General features: G+C 33.2%; 1 protein-coding gene and 1 long non-coding RNA gene across 3 annotated transcripts; one reads left to right on the top strand and one right to left on the bottom strand.

Annotated features, from left to right (window-relative positions):
- Positions 1-456: 456 nt before the first annotated feature.
- Positions 457-14,817, bottom strand: fbxo18 (F-box DNA helicase 1). 2 transcript variants are annotated; one of them, XM_056455927.1, is made up of 21 exons: positions 14,727-14,817; positions 14,348-14,509; positions 13,747-14,228; positions 12,955-13,085; positions 11,840-11,972; positions 11,551-11,741; positions 11,282-11,353; positions 9,614-9,696; positions 9,358-9,526; positions 8,633-8,852; positions 8,053-8,140; positions 7,188-7,274; positions 6,811-6,947; positions 6,626-6,722; positions 6,218-6,381; positions 4,880-4,955; positions 4,564-4,767; positions 4,324-4,449; positions 3,700-3,806; positions 3,484-3,618; positions 457-1,342 (listed from the first exon to the last, which is right to left on the bottom strand). In XM_056455927.1, the coding sequence occupies exons 1-21, from the start codon at positions 14,743-14,745 to the stop codon at positions 1,175-1,177; spliced, it is 3,051 nt and encodes a 1,016-aa protein (XP_056311902.1). In that variant the 5' UTR covers positions 14,746-14,817; the 3' UTR covers positions 457-1,174. The 2 variants fall into 2 exon arrangements, with proteins under 2 accessions (XP_056311902.1, XP_056311903.1); XM_056455928.1 differs by having other exon boundaries at positions 13,747-14,222.
- A 214-nt stretch (positions 14,818-15,031) lies between these two features.
- Positions 15,032-18,806, top strand: LOC130222629 (uncharacterized). Its single transcript, XR_008836528.1, has 3 exons — positions 15,032-15,131; positions 16,524-16,560; positions 18,703-18,806. It is a non-coding gene; the product is annotated as an uncharacterized LOC130222629 (long non-coding RNA).
- Positions 18,807-20,795: the final 1,989 nt, after the last annotated feature.

Below are 20,795 nucleotides of genomic sequence, written 5' to 3'. Positions count from 1 at the left end.
TATATAAATGATCGTTATATGTAGTAATAACAATGATAATAGATTTATTCAATTAACCAAATAATAATAATTTGGTGATTACAATGCTGATCTTAATGTTGTAACAGGCTTACTGCGGGATTTATAAAGGTGAAATTAAGAAAGAAAATAATTTTTTAATAGGAACACCTTTTTAAATTTTCTTTAATCAATATACATCTACTTTGTAAAGCAAAAATTGACTCAAACAAATTGACCAATGTTAACACATTTATAATTAAAACAGGATCTATCTATCTATCTATCTATCTATCTATCTATCTATCTATCTATCTATCTATCTATCTATCTATCTATCTATCTATCTATCTATCTATCTATCCATCCAAATAAAAGAATGAGCTTTGTACACTTGTTATTACACAAAATAAAGTTGACAAGTAATAACCAAAGAAAAACACACTGCATTTTGGACTGTTTACTGGGCATCAGATTTATTTTTAGTCTGTAATATAGCACACATATACATAGGAATATAAATTCCCAAACAACGACATGCAAGTCACTTTGAATAAGAAAATGTCTTTTTTTAAACCAAAAAAATCTTCCACATGAAATTCTCAGCTATTGTTTTCCCAAATACTAAAAAAATGAAGCTTTACATAAATTATGATCAAGCTCTGGCAGTTTTAAAAAATATATATACACAGGAAAAAATATATATGATTACAGAATATACAGTAAAACAATAAAAGTGCAAAACTTAAGTTAGTCTACTTACACCACCTGTAAAACTATATGCATGAATGCTCTTCCCACATATCACTGATGTTAAAACTCAAAAAAAAAGAACAAATTATGCATTAGTGTTGCTAATAAAGTCAATTACGGGTTTTTTCACGATACTGTAGGTACCAAAAAAAACTTTCTGAAGGTGCAGAAAAAAACCCGTAAAGCTTTCTTTCTCTCTCTCTCCCTCCCTCTCTCCCTAAAAACAGTCAGACCGATCCTGACAGCCCTCCAAAGACATCAAAATCTGGGAAAATCGAGAAAAACACACCTTTTTAGGAATTGTTAGGCAACACACACTTCAATTAAATTTTACTTCAGATGTAAAACTTATTGGAGCAGATTTTGAATCCACAAATGTGAATGTGCAAATCCCACAAAGGCAAAAAAGGACACATGATGGTGTTTACAGCAAGGCCAACAGCATGGCGACGTTGATAGGCAGGTCTATCCTTTCATTGGTGTACGGCATGGATTGGACCCGTTCGGGAGGAGAGAGCAGAAAGGCTGTAGGTCCCACACGCTGCTCCACACAAGTCAAACACAGAACACCACCCGCGTCCACACTGTCCATCTGAAACACATACAGTGAAAGATGCAAATTAGAAAACAACATACAAATACCTTATATTGAGTTGAAGGCAGAATTATTAGCCCTCCCCTATTCGCCCCTGTATATTTTTCCCCAATTTTTGTTTAACAGAAAGAAGATTTTTTTAACACAGATTTCTAAACATAATAGTTTTAATAACTAATTTCTAATAAGTAATAAAATATTTCTGCCATTATGATAGTACATAATATTTTACTAAACATTTTTAATGATACTACTATTCAGATTAAAGTGACATTTAAAGACTTAACTTGGTTAATTAGGCAAGTTAGGGTAATTAGGGCAAGTCATTGTATAAATGGGGAAAAATAGCTTAAGGGGGGTCAAGAAAATTGACCTTAAAACGTTTTTTTTTTTTCTACAACCGCTTTTATTCTAGCCGAAATAAAACTTTACCCAGAAGAAAAAATATTATAGGAAATACTGTGAAAATTCCTTGCTCTGTTAAACATCATTTGTGAAATACTTGAGACTAATAATTTCCACTGCATATTGGAGTCACTGCTTTGTCCTATCTGAAGTTTTCCAAACAATGGTAAACAAGGAGTTTTCATATTTCATGAGTTACAAATACTCTGAAACGTGCAGAATTTTTAATTTACCTAAATTAGAAATCTGAAAAAGATCACAGATCAAAATAATGGAACACTTTTAGATTCCTCTCAGATATTTCATATTTCACAAGTTACAGTTTTTCTCAGTCTCTTTGGTCCATTTCTCAGATCAGAATTGAAATTCTCAAAACTCCCTGTTCAATCTTTGTGTCAGTTGAGCACATTAGAAAAGCGGTTTCTCATTCCTTTGAACAAGTTGCAAATGCTTTTGTACATCCATGCAAATGATTATGTACAATTCTCTGAAGTTGCTTATGTCATGTTGATCAAAATGTATTATTTTGGTCACTGTTGAATAGTCTCACCCCTCACAACATTTAATCATCGCATAAGCCTTACATGCAAAATAGCTGAACAAGCTGTCATAATATTCTGTCATGATGCATTCTTCTATGCATTTTTATTAGACTTTTTTTTCCTAAATTTGTCTACAATTGCTAAATTTCTCCCAAGCGAATCTTGACTTTTTCTAATAAAGGAGCATCTCGAAAGAGATTGTCCTATCTTAACATTTGTTTTTCTCTACAAACAGCAAAAAAATTGGCATAGTTTACATCGGAACACCCCTCCAGAGCACACTGTTGTATTGACAACATTACTAAATAATTTGACGGTCTTATCTAGACACAATGACACATGGGCTTGTCATTCTGTAGGCACAGACACGTTCGTTGACACCAGAATTTAGTTGAGAGATGAACTAAGGATTTTGAGCAAGAGACTGTTTTGCAGGTAATCCATGGTGTTTTGCTTTTTGTTCGTGTTGTTTTGAGAAATGCACTTACTGTTTTGCAAATTTCAATTCTGATCTAAGAAATGTACCAAAGCGACTGAGAAAAACTGCAAATATATTGTAACAAACTTTTTAAAAAATGTAATTAGATATCTGAAAAAAGGATCACTGTTCAAAACATTTTCTGATTCCTCTCGGACACTGGTGACACCTGGTGGTAATTTCACCAACTATCTGACATACACCATTTAACAGGCAAACTTATATTTCAGTTTTGTGTGCTCCAGTCAAAGCATGTGATTGTACACTTAAGAGTTATTTTTGACTGCAATCATGACTACATTCTTCAGAAATGTTAGTTGTAATCTTTCTTCATGCGACAGTCATTGGTGGTCTTTAATTTTGTTCACTGTAAAAATATTTGGTTGAAATGTCTTCGTTATTTGAAAAAAATGACGTATTAGCCTTAATTAGGTACAGTCTGGTGACTGCATTTGAGTTAAGTGAATACTAATTGAGGACCCTGAAAGAAATAAAATGAAGCTGAAAAATAGCAACAGGTGTGAAACAATGCAGTAAAAAAATATAGTATTTAAAAATTACATTTTGATAAATAAAAACTAAATTTAAAGCAACAAACAAAAATCTTAATATTCCATAACTAGTAAAATTCCATGATATTCCAGAAATTGCATGACTAGTTTGATCCCGTTTTTTGAACATATAAACAAATGAAGGTGCAAAAAGACACTGACATATCTGACGGGGAGTTTGCACATGCTGAGGACGGAGTCTGCGCTGATTTGGTTGTCACAGTCTTTAGTTGAGCAGGTGAGTGCTGGATCTTTACTCAGCAGAGAGCTGGTCAGCTCTGATCTCAGGAAATACTCCTGTGACAGAGACAAATAAGCTTCAGTGTCATTACATATGAAAATAATGATGGAATGTGAAGACAAAGTGCAGTAACTCACCCCAGTGAATGTGATGAGATTGGTGATGGTCTTACTGATGTACAGTGTTTTCTTGGCTCGAGTGATGGCCACGTATATCAAGTTCCACTCATCATCTGGGACGTTTTCTGCAGCCAGAGAGTAAAGATTTGGGTTAATGAATGACTGGATTGGGAACAATCTATTAAACTTTTTTTAATTATGATAATTTTTTTACATTTGCATTTTTATGAATATGAATTTGCACTGAAAAGTATATGATTTTTATTTTAAAAGGTATAATTTTCGCTGATAACAAACCATTAACTATGACTTTCAGCTTGATAAACTATTAATTTGCTGCTTATAAATAGTTATTAATGTAGTCATTGGGTTTAGGTATTATGTAGGACTAGGGTTTAAAATAGAACCATGTAGAAGAATATGTACTTTATAAGTACTAATAAACAACCAATATCAATAAATGTTTAATAATACCATTTATGTTTAACTCTTAATATATAGTCATTTATACATAGCTATATAAGTGCTTTTTTATATTGTGCATATTCACTTGAATCTGGAATAAAAATGCTTAACAAGACAGTTTTGTAAAAATGCAGCTATACAACATAAAAAGCCAAGTCATGTAGAAATATCACAAACCTAGACTGAAACCACCGGCTCTGCGCAAGTTGTGTCGAGCACATGGTACTTTTGTAAAGTCATCGGTCACAACAACTACATCAAACTCCAGGCCTTTCGATTTATGCACCGTGCCAAGGATAAAATCTGTCACAATCAGAAAGAGAATTAGCTTGCATTTGTTAAGATAATATCCACATGCTAAAACTGTGTGTATTTCTCAAAAACACACACTTTAGTCTTTAAGTTGACCTCACTCACCTGCATCCTGTACACTTCCCTGGGCACAATCGTAGATGCGTCTAACCAGCTCTGGAATGCGTTTGTTGTATTTTTCCACCATGGCCAGCTTGCCCTCCAACTCGCGATCTTCTGAGGCTAGGGCATACCCCTTCAGACCCATGAATCCACCCATCTTGTCTTTGCAGAAATTCCGGATGAAGAAATCCTTGATCTTGAGGTTGTCTGAGTATGAGAAACAAAGCAAAACTAGATTTAAAATACTAAACTGCACACCATTTTGAACGATGCAATGATGACATTTTAATATTAAATTATTAAACATTTAGTCACTGACCTTTCTTGCGCGTGTCTTCAGATTGCGTCAGCACCCAGATATCCATAATTTTGTCCAGTCCAAAATTTTCAACACCCTGAAATCAAATTTTAGCATTTTTATTTTTTAAATCTGACATTTTGTACAGTATTTTTATACAAAAGAGGTCACAGTGTGAAAAATAGAAATAAATAAAATATGCAGGTAAAAGTCACATTTGATAATTGAATTCATAAATATTATAAAATAGCCTACTGCTAGCTAAAATTACATACAATGCTTTAAAAAACATTTATTTTAATCCCCCTGTCTCCTCCAAAAACTTAACAGCATTAACTTTAATCAGGGTTTCTGGAGGCTTTACAAAGTCAAATTTGAGAACTTTTAAAACATTTTTAAGAATGTGCCAAAAGATTTTCACTTGCCTAATTAAAAGATTATTATAATTTAATACATTTAATAATAAAATAATAATAATTTAATAATTAAAATATAGGTGAAGTCAATATCTACAGCAGCAAAAACTGAGAACTTTTACTGTAAGCAAAGTAACAATCCTATTTTTAAATAAAAAGGTAATAGTTTTATTGAGATTGTTGGTGATTGTATGAGTGTTAATGGGCTGATTGGGTAGCTATACATGAACAAAAGAAAATGAATACCTGTCTTAAAATAAAGATTTAAGACCTAAAACACAATATTCCAGTAAATTTAAGACTTTTTAAGGCCTAAAGTTTAGCTTTTGAGATTTAAGTCATTTTAGGACTTTAAGACCCCGTGGATACCCTGCTTAATGTATTCAATTTAAATTATATGTAACTATTATTATAAATGCGAAACTATAAAAGTGTTATAAAAGTGACAATAAAATGAGCAACATGTACACTGTAAAAAATGCTGGGTTCCACACAATTCCTTCATCTTGTCCCAAAACAAATAATTGACATTCATGACTTCATAGTTAACATCGTTTTAACAAATTTAAATGCATTGAACATAAAACAATTAGGTTGTCTAAAAAAACAACTTTCAAACTGTGCTGTTTCAACAGATTTTAAATAAGTAGTTTGAACAAGCAGCAAAAGTCTTTTGAATGTAGGAAATGCCCTATACAAACATTCAAGCATTTCAGATTTAACACTAATCCAAATACACACACAAGTTGTGCATATTTTGGCTGCTTGAAGTGAATTACATTCTATTAATCACTTTTGAACACAAGTCATAGAACATTTCAGATGATTTAAAAAGGCTTTGTAAAACTAATAAAGTCAACCTGAACGAATATGGCATTTTAAATGAACGTTTTAAATAAAAAAACATTGCCATTGCTGTATCATTCCTAGTGAATGCACTCACGCCCACAATGCAGATCTTGCAGTTGGGGTTGACTTCAGTGAGCCGCACAGCCTCGCTGAAAACCGTGACGTTACATCGGCTCAGAATCGCCACACTTCCTTCTGGCAGCTTCTGTCCATGTTTCAGATGAAGAAGAGTTTGCGTGTCCTCTCCTCTTACACTGCCTGAAAGAAAATGCACACATTTGTATTATTTTGATTAGTTCAAACCCTAAATGCAAGAACAAAATCTATATTCTTTCAGCAATTATAATAATACTAATATTAATACTACTACTACTAATAATAATACTACTACTTAATTATTATTATTAGTAGTAGTGTTAGTAGTAGAAGTATTATTATTATTATTATTATTATATTTGCTAAAAGAATATTTTTTTGTCCAAATAATATTGCTTAATCTTACCATCCTGATGCCCACCAACCAATATCTGCTTCACCTCTTTACAGCCGTCCAATATTGAAGCACCAACATACGCAATTTCAGAGCCAAACCTAAAGCTCTGTTAAAAAAAGAATATAATGAAATGCATGCTTCTCGCAGTGGCAGCGAATGCTATATCTCTAGTATCTGTGTGGTTTGATTCTCACCTGTGTGAGATAGTAGATGTGTGTGTGTTGAACAAAATACAAAGCGTTGACCGCTCCTCTGAAAGTGTAGATCTGCTGATGAGGATCTCCCACCAGGATTTTACCACAGCGCTGGGAGAGCATGATGTCCATGATGACTGGAAAATTAAAGACATAAAATAATAATACAACAACACATTATAGTATCTGAAAACACAACATTTAGCAAATTAGTACAGAATGAAAATGCAAAACTACTAAACTACCCTATTTACATTTTTTTTATAGTTTTTTTAAAACTTACTACCAAATTTACTAAACAAATACTACATAAAACATTTAATTATCTAAAACTGGACGAATTTACTAAACAATGATAGGTGATTTTTAATTTTTACCTGGTGTACAGTCTTGAGCTTCATCAATAAATATGGCATCATATCGGTCCAGGACTGGATTTTCCAGCTGCCAGAGTTTGAGGTATCCTATTGACAACAATATAAAAATACATATTATTAACACAGACATACATTAACATCTAGGAAAAAATATGAATATGTTTGTTTATGTAGCTTTCTACTGAATAACTGAATGTGAATGTTATTTTGTTTATTATTTTCTATTATTTATTTATTTATTACATATTTATTGCCACATCAGCAACTTATGGCAATTTCGTGGCCAAATGGATATACATTAAAATATTACATGATAAAAACAAATTCGTATTATACTGAAAAAGTTACCTGGACAAATATATAAAATATAAATAGATAAAATTCACACAAACATTTATTCAAAGTTAAATATGGTTTTTCAGTTCTATTTTTGATAAAAAAATGCAAAACTCTTCCTGGTGGTACCTTTTTAAAAATGTCCATCAAAGTGCTCTCCTTATAAAAATTTTGTCTAATGGAATTTAAACTTATTTGAATATAAACTTAATAAACTTAAACTGGAATTTAAAGCCTTATTAAAAAAAATGAAATTATGCTTGTTAATATTAGTTAATTCACTGTGAGTTAACATAAACTAACAATTAACAACTGTATTTTCATTAACTAACATGAACAAATATTGTAATAAGTGTATTGTTCATTGTTTGTTCATGTTAGTAAATTAATAGAACCTTTTTGTAAACCTTATTGTAAAGTGTTAATTTATTTATTATTATATATTCATTCATTCATTTTCCTTCTGCTTATTCCCTCATGTTATTTAGAATTATATTACAATTGAAGCATTTCAAATTTGGCAGCTTACCATCATGGGTCATGTTGTACACTCGATCTCTTCTGGCCCGCATCTCGACCATTTGGTCCCATATGTTCTGCGCGAGGCCAGCAAAGGTCTGGAAAAAAAGATTTTTTTGTGTGTGTTGATTTTTGGTCACAACACTTTTTACAAATGAGTGCAATGATCCCACTAATTCATTATAGAGAGACCCTCTGTGAAGTTTGTGAAGCGCTTTGGGTGTATGACCATACATGATAAAACGCTTTCATAAATACACATTACATTTTATTTTGAATATATTTGCTATTTCCATTAGAAGCTTAGAATTCATCAAGCCATAAACCAACATTCAAGTCCAAACATAAAATAAGTGTAATTATTTTCAGACATTAAAAAATTTCAGTATGATTTCAATGTTTTTAGAGCAAATATAATGACTAGCATAGTACTTTTTTACTATAATTACAGCATTGAAATGACATTCACTGTTTAATAGTTTGAATTTAACTAAAATCTTTTACTGACAAGTTAAAAGACTTTAATGGTTTGACACCAAAATAGCCCATTCACAAATATAATCTCACACAACAATGCATCTTCACGTTACCCTTTTAGCCTCTTCATCTGGCTGTTCCTTCAGGCCCTTTGTGTTCTTGTACTCGAATGGGACGTGTTGCGTGTCCACCCGCTGGTCTGTGGATGCCCAGAAATTGTTGAGCGTTTGCGTCACGACTTTGGCATTGACGAATCCTCCATGTCCTTTTGGTAAGATCCACGCCACATCAAACGGCTTCAAATTACTGGACAGTTTCCTGATATTTTTATATCTGCGAAGCAAAAAAATGCAAATTATCTTAGCTCATTCATTATTATTATTAGGGCTGCACCATATTGGTAAAACCTGCATATAATCTATTAAACAAATTAAAAGCATAGATAAATACAATAAAGAAAAAATGACAATTGAAATAAACATATAAAAATAATAAAGTGTTTTATTGTTTTCCAAATCTAACAGTATTTAGGTACAGTAACTGGATAGTCAAAATAATTAAATACAATTAATCATTATAAAGTTCCTCACAGTACAATTTCTTATTCCTTAATGTATATAATTCATGCCTGAATGCATAAATGCCTTCAAATCCTCATACAGTCACAGGGCTCAAAAACACATGCAAGTGATCAATTATAATCCAGACTCAACATTTAAAATCCTGCAATGTGACTATTGCGAAGGACCACATTGCGATATCGATGGCGAAACGATATATTGTGCAGCCCTAATTATTATTATTTATCATTTGCTGAATGTTTCTCCAATGTACAGACCTCACTCCCACAGATCTGTAGGCCATTGAATGGACGGTGCTGCATTCGACGTTGTGTGGAAATAACCGCTTGGCTTGCACGGCTACAGATTTGTTGAAGGCCAGATAGAGGAAGCGCAGGTCTGGCCTCTGCTGAGCATATTTCACTAGTGTTGTCGTCTTTCCAGTGCCTGCAACAACAACAAAAAAAGAGGGATTATAAAACCAGGATACTACTTACTTTTGGTGGCAAAATCATTTCAGTTGTTGTTCCTCACCTGCGAAAGCCATTATTTTTACAACGTGATGATGCTGGATGTCATGGTTGAGAATCTGCTGCTGTTCGTGAGTGATAAGATGCCTGAAAATGAAGATAATGAGGTTTGATATATAATTTGTCATAAATTTGATACACAACTTTGTGTATGCAATGCATGTGGTTATGTATTAATATATTAATAATAACATTAGCATTATAAAAAAATTGGGATTGATAACTCTTTGTTTTTCTAATAAATATATATTATTATTATTTATTTGACCAAAAATATAACAGTAATATAACAATATTATAATACATTTTTTATTTAACTAAGAATTTAGATGATATCTAAGGGGTTAAAATGTTTGTGGTTGATAATTAGGAATTTTATAATAAATACATGTTAACATTACCTTATTTGACCAAACAAATAAGGAACAACAAATTTTATGAACAACAAATAACTTGACTTCTAGTTGATCATTTGGTATCAGAAGTGGCTTGTATGAAAGGCAAAGGCCTCTAGATTATGCTTAATTTAGCTAAATAAAATATATTTAAAAATATATAATAATCATGCCTTGAATTTTATTTATTAAATTAGGACAGCAAGGTCTGACTTACAAAAGTCTGACTCCCATGAGCTTGGAGGACTGCATACATAAATCTCTGCAATGACTTAAATAACATAGTATAACAATATAATAATATAAAATTTACATTTTTTTAATTTAACAAAAAATTTGCTAATGGGTTAAAAGGTTTGGGTTTGATAACTATTATTTTTTATCATAAATGCATATTATCATAACTTATTTGGCTAAAAATATAACAGTAATATTGTGACGTATTATTTCAATTTGAAATAAATATATATATTTAAACTGAGTATATTTTAAAGATTTTATTTATTGCTTTAATACCGAAACGACATTTTCAGCAACCTTATTTCAGTCTTCAGAGTCATATGACCCTTTAGAAATCATTCTAATATGTTGATTTGTGCTCAAGAAATATTGTTCCAGGGTTTCTGCAGGTTTCCTCAAGTCAAATTTAAGACTTTATAAGATTCTTTTTAGACCATTAAAAATGAAATTTTAGACTTATACAGGGTTAAAGACTTTTCTAATGGTCCAGTATTATCATGAGGAATTGTGTGTTTGTTTTCTTTCCCTGATTAGAGAATTTAATATGGGGATTCTGCTGTACAAATGTCTAACAGCTGTTATCAATTGTATCTCTTTGCAATAAAAAGAATATTTTAAAAAAGTTTTATTGAGATGTATTGTTGGTCATTGGATGGATGTCACCCCGATTGAGTAGCTTTACTTGGATAAAGCAAAATTATGACTTGTTTAAAATGATTTAAGACCTTTAACACAATACCTTTTTAAAGGCCTAACATTTTGTTTTTAAAAATTAAGACATTAAGACCTTTTAAGACCCAGTGGACACCCTGTGTTCATTTGGAAAAGTAATGATTGTTTTCCCAGCATACTTTAATGAACAGAAGTTCACAGAACAGAATCTACTTGAAAGTGACATCTTTTGTAACATTACAAACGCCTTTTGTGCTTCATCATTTAATTTGATGCTAAATAATGTATGATAATAAAGCATTTATAAAATCTACCCCCAAAGATTCTGAACTTTTAAAGTAACACCATATTTAAAGGCTGCCCACCTGTTGTCTTTCAGGCTCACTGGAGATGCATTTTCCATCAAGTGTAGAACATAAAAGATGTTGTAGTGCCACCTAAAAATAGAAGATCAAAAAGTAAAGAGTTATCTAGAGCTACATGCAAACGTTCGATAGCAAATCTTTGTCTTCCTTGCATTCAGTTTAACTCACCTAGTAACCACTTTTACTTCCTCAGCAGCCAAATATAGACTTGTGATCACTGTGCAGAGGTTATGGTCATTTGCAGGATGCTCTTTAAACTGGTCTCTTACCTGTTGCTTATGTTTATATTCCGCTCTCTCATGGCCAGAAGTAACGTCGCCACTGCCCACAGGTATTCAGAAATTCCCCCTGTGGTCAGCAGACAGCCAGATCTCCGCAGAAGAGCTACCAGGTCCAAGATATCTTTCACTCCGTCAGCCAAAATCAACAACAGAGCCATGGCAGACCAAGGGTTTGGAGCCTGTAATACAAGTCAAACATCAAAACTGCACAATAGAACGCAACATAGAGGCACATGCAGTTAACAGTATTTGAAACTACAAGTACACATTACTGTACCTCTTCATCCACCATGTCTGGGAGTCTATCTTTCATGCAAGCTTCGGCGTGAGCATAAAGCCGGTGTCCTTTTATACATGCCAACACATCCTTCACATTCACCCGTTTGCTGTGTTTGAACCCTGACATATACCTGGGAAATTAAATGGCAACAATTCACACCATTGCATCTTAGAACTTGGATTTACACATTATTACTCTGAAGTTTCGTAAATATTTTGCATGCCATCTCATCATACTTTTCTGATTTTTACTTTCTTTAATATCCACAAGTGGAACTTTTGACTTCCATAACATCATTACATTAAAATTTAACATAATTACACTCAACATAATTAAGTCACATAAATAGAAATAATAATTATAATAACACAAATACCTTCAACATTATCACACACATTACATTAAAAAGGCATTTAACACAATTAACTCCTCCTCCATCATTTTATATGCATTTTTATTTTGTTTGTTAATTGTTTAAGTATTTATCGGTTAAAATGTTATCACTATCTTGCTAGTTTTGCTTTGCATTGCATGTAATTGCATGCCTCATCATACATTTCTGACTTTGTCTTTGGCTTCACAGCATAATTACATTTATCATAATAACATCACATTAAAAAACAACAAATAACACAAATACATTCAACATCATCACACAAATCACATTAAAAAGGAATATAACAGAATTAACCCTACTCCTCCTCATTTTTAGTTCTCCCTTATTTTTTTTTCACTTATGAAAACAATTTATTTATAATTTTTAAAGTTTAATACAACCATATTTAAATAAAACAGATCCCAATGGTTTATGTGTTCTCACACCACATCAAAAACGTTCTCCCTTAATTTTATTCCTCCATCACATTCTATGCATTTTAATTTTGCTTGTATTTATCAGTGTAAATGTTATCATTGTCTTGCTTGTGTTGCTTTGTTGGCTCCAAGCTGACCACTCAACTTCAGTAGACCCCCGATGTGCAAACCTCAGCAGTAGTACTACAAAGTGATTCAAGGTGTGAAAGTGGGGGCTGTGAACCCCTCTCTGTTGTACTTCCCAGGAGAAAGTGTTAAGTGAGGGTGTGTAGTGTGAGGAGCACTGGCTTTCTTCTTACCTCAGCATGTTGAGGAGACACAGGTCATCGTTTTTGCTAATTTGATTACCATCCAGGATAGACCTCACCTCCCTAACCCCCTCGGTTTCCCGCTTGCGGTATCTGCAGTACAACTTCTTCCAAGGAAGAAACTGGGAAAAAAGAATGAGATGTCACACAATGGCACTAAGATAAGCAAATAAAGCAAAATAAATGAATAAATTAAATAAATATTTCCTTGACATACACATATTATTTTAGTGTATATACAGGCAAGACTGAAATGATTCATGACATTGCAATATTTGTTTTTTCTGCTACATATATTGCGATATGAATATAACTAAATAAAGAATTCACAATTTTACATTGATTGGGAGGGATTTGTGTGTGAGTGCATCTGCATTAAATGTACAAAACTATAAAATATATTTCCAAAATAAAATCAATCACAGCACAGCTTAAAAATTACATAAACAGCACTTTATGGTTTCCACTAAAGTCTGAACGTACAGAAATTCAATAATTAAATGTAAAATAATGTAGTCTTTGTTGTATAAATAATTAAACACAACTTATCTCTGTTGAAGTGGGCAACTTTGTAATTGCTTGTCTCAAAATTTTTTAAAATGACTTGAAATCAACTGAGATCCTGCAATGTTGACTATTGCGATAATATTGCAATAAGTGATTACATTAAATTTTAAAGAATCAAAAGCTTCTTGTTGATAAATGGGTTAGTCCTAGTGGCTTAAAGGATAGTGACAAAGCAATTTAGTATATTTCTTAGAGTGTAATGTTTGAAAGACACACCTTGGGGTCCATCACCACATCCCTCCAGTGACGGCACACCAGACTGATGTGCTGAAAGAGATCCTGAGCAGGGAGAAGAGCGAAAACTTCCCTCAGGATCTCCTCTGGAAGATCTTGGACATGACCCTGAGGCACCTCCTGCCCTCCCTGCACCCCCAGCAGCCCAAAATGGGCATCAGGAAGGGCTTCAACCGAGTCCTCTTCATCCACATTCACAGTAACCTCCGCCTGTTCTTTTCTGACTGATACAATTTCCATCTCAAAGTCGTCGTCAAACATGTCCTCTGTGATTCCTTCCATGAAGTCCTCTATTTTATCCTCTTCAACATTTTCCTCTAGTGGGATGCATTTTTCTTCCTCTTCCTCCTCCTCTTTCTCATTCTTTATAGGAGTTTTGGTTTCTTTCTGCGGGCTGGAACTGAGGACTCCAGTGACGGAGAAGAAATCGGTGATGCCCTTCTGTTGTCCTGCACCATCTGAAGCTTAAAAGCAAAAATAATTACTAAAAATGTTTGAAAAAGAAAACAGTGCATAGTAGCTACACTCAACCTCCCAACAAAATGCATAAAGATGCAAAAGAAACAGATAAATGTGACCGTACCACGTCTTCTTCTTTTCGTGGGTGTCCTGGGCTGAAGTCTTTGGTTTGGATCTCTGTTGCTGAGACTGACACTGAATGGCTGTGTGAGAGACTGGCTCCCAGTGTTGCTTTGAGCCAGATCGTTACATTCTGAGGGCCCCAGATGCCTGCGTTTGGCCCTTCCTATAGGAAACACATGCGAAAACATAGAATGACTCTGGGGAAATCATTTTAACATATATTCATGCACCACAGGAGTCGCTACATTGGAGTTGAATGCAAACTTTAAATGCAGGCGTGTGTTCGTTTGTTTACAAATAGAACATGCATTTAAATGACTCCAAAACAAACATGACGTGCAAAGATAAAAATAGCAAATGGTGTCATCTTTAATATTTACCTATCATAGAAGACTCCATGATGTGTCGACGACACGATAAAGTGTAACTTTATACAACAACTACTTCAGAAGGGTTCCATTTCCGCTCTACTTCGCTACAAATGAAAAGTTCCGGGAGTTTGTTTTTTCAAAATAAAAGGTCTAATAATACTTGCTTCTGATTGGACAGACGCGTGGTTTAGAGTCTACATATTTAACTTTGATTGGTTGAGCGCTACGTTCGTGTTTGTCACATACACGTTTCCGTATTATGATATATATATATTTACGCCAGTAGACGGCGATAAGCCACTGTTTCAGGTACATCCTTTTTTGAGTCTCAAAATTGTTCCTAACAAACAGTTAACATTAATAACTTCTTCAAGAGTCCTGAAGCATTGGAGTCAACCCAGGAATAATGAACCGGTAAGATACAACAAAAATGTAAACAAAAAGTGGACATATAGATGAAAATATAGAAATGTTGTGGTATTGTTTCAGTGTTCATTTGGTGACCAACTTAATATAAACATAACATTAATAATATAAAGGTTTGTAATATAATCTAAACATATTATTTCAGCTTGTTTTCAGGTTATTTTAACATTTGGCTTTTTATTTAGTTTAAAAATAAATTAAAGCAAATAATTGAAATATAAATAGCTATAATAGTATGGTGATGATAATAAAACACTGCTGATTAATGTAATTACCTTGGTAATGACTTGTTAGCTGGCATTTGTTTATAAGAAGCTGAATTGTTTCAAAACCCTCAGTTAGGTTACACAGATAAACAACATAATACGTTTTGCTTTTAACATACATTTTTTAAAATCATTTTATATGTTTGTTTGTTTGTAGTTGATTTCAGTTTCTGTCAAAAACCATTTTGGCTACAGTCAAAACTGTAACCAGACTGAATGATTGATTCAATAAAATAATAATAAAAATGTATAATGATATAACTGAACATATACTATGGAGGACGAAACCTGCAAATATATATAAAATCAACTTTCAATTTAGCATTTTCATTTCCCCAACATTCGTGTAATTCTTTTAATTATTTATATGCCCGCTCTATTAATTATTTCTATATTTATTTATGCAGGAATTTGTGAATTTTTGTATATATATATTTATTTACTTTCGTATATATTTATTTATAGTTTTATTTATGCTGGAATTTATGGACTTTTTTGACTTTTTATTTATTTATTTATTGTTTTTGCAGGTTTCATCCTCCATAATATACAAGAAAGAACCAAACATATGATTGAATGATCTGACCAATATAACCCTGGTAAAGGAGTTAAAATACAAATAAATAATTGATTATTAAACAAATAATAATTGCATATTAGATTAAAATAAATAAATAAATAATATAAATAAATAAATAATAATATATCTTAATAGACAACTTAACTTAAATATTTAAAAAATATTTTAAACCCATTTAAACCCATTTGAATTATTCTTTTTTTATGACAGTAAACATTATGTCTTATATAAGAAACTCTGTAAACGCCTTTTGCATTTTAGTTTGGTGGTCCCTCACACTATCATGTTTAGGGGCCCATAGCATCCAATAGATGGCAGCAGAGGGATAAAATGAACTCTTCGCTTAGCCAGAGGACTGCTTTCTTAATGTGGGGATGACAAGTTCTGTATTTTACTCACACTCCATTGTCTCCATTAAACACAAAGCTAAATGTTCTGAAGATTGTTGGCATCTATACTAGGAACAAAAATGACAATGGAAGTCAATAGCTGCTGCTTGATATTCTATAATATATCACTTTTTTTTTTCAACAGAAGAAAGAAACTCAAATGGAGGGACGGTAAATGAAGCGTGAGTAATGTAAACATTGTCTTTAATGTGATAACTATCAATTCCCTAGCCACTTTAACAACAAGATTAACTGTTAATAAGTAACATCACATTACCTTATTACAATGTAGCTGTCCTTATTGATTTTAAACACAGCTAGAACATTGATTTATTATTTCCAAATGACCAATAACCTCAGACGTGGAGCATGAGGACAAGGATTTTGTAAAGGTTCATTGACCTTGTTTGTTTTTGCAAGTAAACGATTTTAGTCTGAACTTGTGGATAAGGTGGATACGTATTGTGTATGTAGTCCTGGCCCCCACAATAGTATAACCTTTGTCCACAACAATATTTGAATGCCTTAATTATCATTTCTATCTGATCAAATATATTTGGGCTTGGAATAACCAAATAGTACAAATATCTTTATTTGTCATTAATTAATGCTGGAGTTGTTAATTGAAAGATGTAAGTAATCTTATGGCTCCTGGCTTCTTATTTCCAATAGAGATTGAAGTATAAAAATCCCAATATAAGAAATTTCCCTTGAACTAAATAAATAAATTTATTTTTACACAAATCTTGTGTTTATGCATCATTGCTGATTTAGAATAGCCGAGAGTATATAGGTTTTATTCACAGTTTTACATAATTTGCTATATATTTATTTTCACTTTTATTTAAATTGTAGTTGAAGGTTTTTTAATTAGTTTTTTGTGTTTTATTATAATTTTTGCCATATAAATTTTTACTAAGCCTTTTACTGGCATCATAACAGTTTGGTAATGACTTTAACAACTTTTTTCCATAGGTTATCATTAAAAAACTCAAAAGTTGCGCAAGAAACGCAAGCTCGTGCGACAAGTTTCGCAGTTTGCTGCATTGGAAAGTTCAAGCGTGGTGAACTCTGATCTGTGAAATCGCATCATGTGATTGCACGTGAGACCAATCGAAGATCAAAACATGACCTCGCTGTACAGAAATGTAAAATATTGACAGGCAATAAATATTGTCAAATATTGACATGCGCAGCTCTATAGATCCCGAACCATGCAAGCCAGTGGCGGAGAGGGAAAAAAACTTCACTAATTGGCGAAAGTGAAGAAAAAAAACCTTGAGAGAAACTGTGAAATGTTAATAAAGTAAAGTCTTAGAAAAGTATAGCCAAAAAGAAATGTATTTTTAAAAAGCAAAATGACTTAAAAACAACAACAACAGCAACAACAAAATCAAGAGTATCTTGCTCTTGATCAGAAGCCTGGATCTCTGGTCTGCTCCAAAAAGTCAAAAACCCTCATTCTGTACTTCAGCTTCATGCTGTTTTATAGTCATCCAAAAGTTTAGTCTTCAAGACTCTTATGTGTACGTGAATGTGCATTAAGAGATGCTCTAAATACCCCAAAAGTGCTATTCAAATTGCAGGCATGAGCTTGTCAGAAAAATTTAGGCGCAGAGTACACTCAAAATTAAAATGAGCTGAAACAACACAATTCTTGAGATTTTTTTGGGGACAACTTAAATGTTTTATGTTCAATCCACTTAAATTTGTAAAAAAAAAAAGATTAAGTTTACTTAATCGATTTGTTTCATTCACAGGAATGAATTGTGTGCAACCCGGCATTTTTTTGTAGTGTAATAAGCTACAAATTAATACAAAAAAGTCAAAGTAAAGTCAAGTCTGATTTTTTTTGTACTTTGTGTGTTCAAAGTACTGTTTGAATTGCTTTATACCACATCAAATTAATGTGTCATTGTGAATGTAGAAAAATGTAAACAGTGTTTTCTTGTAAAGCACACTCCTGTAACCTTTATGTGACTTTGAAAATTTAAGCGTTAATTAAAAAAACTCACAAAAATAACATCATTACTCTGTCAGATCTTTCAAATAATCAGATTTTTGGCACTTGTTCATGTGTTACCAAACCATAATAACTTCTCTAAAACTCCTACCAAAACTTTCCAGCTGCAGTTTTTGGAAAGGTTGACTCCGAGTGCTAATATTAATAGCTGTCATGTGGTGTTTGATTCCTTTTTGTCGTTTTTTTCCATACGCTGCGGCTGACTGGGAATTCCTGCCCGTGTGAAGCTGCACGTATGCAGAATCAATCCAACTCTCGCCTCTGAATCCTAACTGGAGAATGTGTGTGTGTGTGTTATTAGAGTCAGGCTTTGCTGAAATGGTGGAGTTCCCGCTTGCATGGACCGTCTATGACATCACTTTCCAGAAGAGTGTGTATTAGTGAGTGTGCACTTCTTATGAGCCTCGAAAAGTTAGTGAGCTGTTCTCTGTCTCTTTCATTCCTCTGTTCATTTCACAATGTTTTCAATCTGCTACTGTACGTGTTTTTCTTCTGTCTTTATCACTCAGGTGTTATGTACATTTACACAGCAGGTTCCATATGAGCAGGAGGAAAAAATGCTCTCTCTGAAATTGCTTGTAAATTTGACACACAAAAAAAGTAAATTGTACAAATGTCATGTGATAATATTATACAGCTTAACTTTACAATCAGTGTTGGGGGTAATGCATTACAAGTATTGTAATAATATTACTTTTTTTAGGTTACGAGTAAAGTAACATTACTTTTAAAAATTAAGTAATAATATTTGAGTTACCTTTTTGTTTAATTAATTCGCTTTTAAAAAGTAAATTGCTGACTAAAATTGAGATGAGAGAATGCGTTTATTATTTTGAACACATGAAAGAAAAGGAATTGTTCTTGAAAATGGTTTGTACTTCACTAATAAGACAAAAAGCACAAAAGCAGCAAACACATTGCATTAAACTTTCATTAATCTGTACTTACAGCATGTAGAGCTCTGGGCTCAGGAAGTTCTCAGAAGATAACATTATCACCGGCAGCTGCTCTCTGCAAATTTCACACGGTCGCCCACTGAAGCTAAGCAGGGCTGCGCCGGGTCAGTACCTGGATGGGAGACCATAGGTTGCTGATGGAAGTGGTGTTAGTGAGACCAGCAAGGGGCGATCAACCTGCAGTTCGATTGGGTCCTCATGTATATGCCCCAGTATAGTGAAGGGGACTCTTTACTGCTCAGTGAGCATCTTTCGGATGAGACGTTAAACCGAGGTCCTGACTCTCTGTCGTTACAAAGTCCTTCGAAAAAGAGTTGCACACTGGCCTCTGTCCATCATGGCCTCGTAACCATTCCCATATGATAATTGGCTTCATCACTCTGTCTCCTCTCCATCAATCAGCTGGTGTGCGGTCTGGCGCAAAATGGCTACCGTCACGTCATCCAGGTGGATGCTGCACACTGGTGGAGGATGAGGAGATTTCCCCAACGTAACACATTACTTACCATTAAAAGTTAACAATATTGTAATGCATTACTTTTCAAAGTAACTTTCACCAACACTACTTACAATAATATATATTTGTCAAATAAAAAACAGTACTAAAAAGCATTTAAAAGCATACTAAAAAGCATGCTAAACCATTTTAAAGCACATTTTCTGATAAAAAACGTTTTAATTATTGTCAGCACAGTGGAAAAAAGGTCAAAAGGTGAAAAAAAAACAATCAAAAAGATATGACAGTTAAGACGCTGATTAAAGTGTGAAAATAGAAATAGAATTTTCTTATTAAACTTAGTACAAACACATTTGTTTTGTTTACAACTTAATTTTTTTTTACAGTTTAACTTTACGATTTAAAAGGATTTAATGAAGCAGATCTGTCAAATAACCTCAGTCAGAACAAGTTTTAATTTATCAAACTAAAAAACGTTTTACATTTTGTGGTTTAAATACCATCAAGAACATTTGTTTATAGATTATTTATTTATTCATTTATTTTCTTTTCGGCTTAGTCCCTTTATTAATCGGGGGTCACCACAGCGGAATGAACCGCCAACTTATCCAGCATATGTTTTACACAGTGGATGCCCTTCCAGCGGCAACCCATCACTGGGTAACACTCATACACTCTCATTCACACACATACACTACGGACTATTTAGCCTACCCAGTTCACCTATACCACATGTCTTTGGACTTGTGGGGGAAACCGGAGCAACCGTAGGAAACCCACTCGAACACGAGGAGAACATGCAAAATCCACACAGAAATGCCACCTGACCCAGCCAGGGCTCGAAACAGCGATCTTCTTGCTGTGAGGCCATCGTGCTACCCACTACGCCACCGTGCTGCCCCTTTTTAAATTGTTAATTTATTAAATTATTTTTGCGAAAAAAACATGCAAGATTATAACAGTTATAAAAGGAGTAACTGA

The sequence above is a fragment of the Danio aesculapii genome, chromosome 4, assembly GCF_903798145.1.
Source record: "Danio aesculapii chromosome 4, fDanAes4.1, whole genome shotgun sequence".
Lineage (NCBI taxonomy): Eukaryota > Metazoa > Chordata > Actinopteri > Cypriniformes > Danionidae > Danio > Danio aesculapii.
The sequence above is the reverse complement of the archived record's forward strand: the minus strand, read 5'-3'. Positions and strand labels throughout refer to the sequence as shown.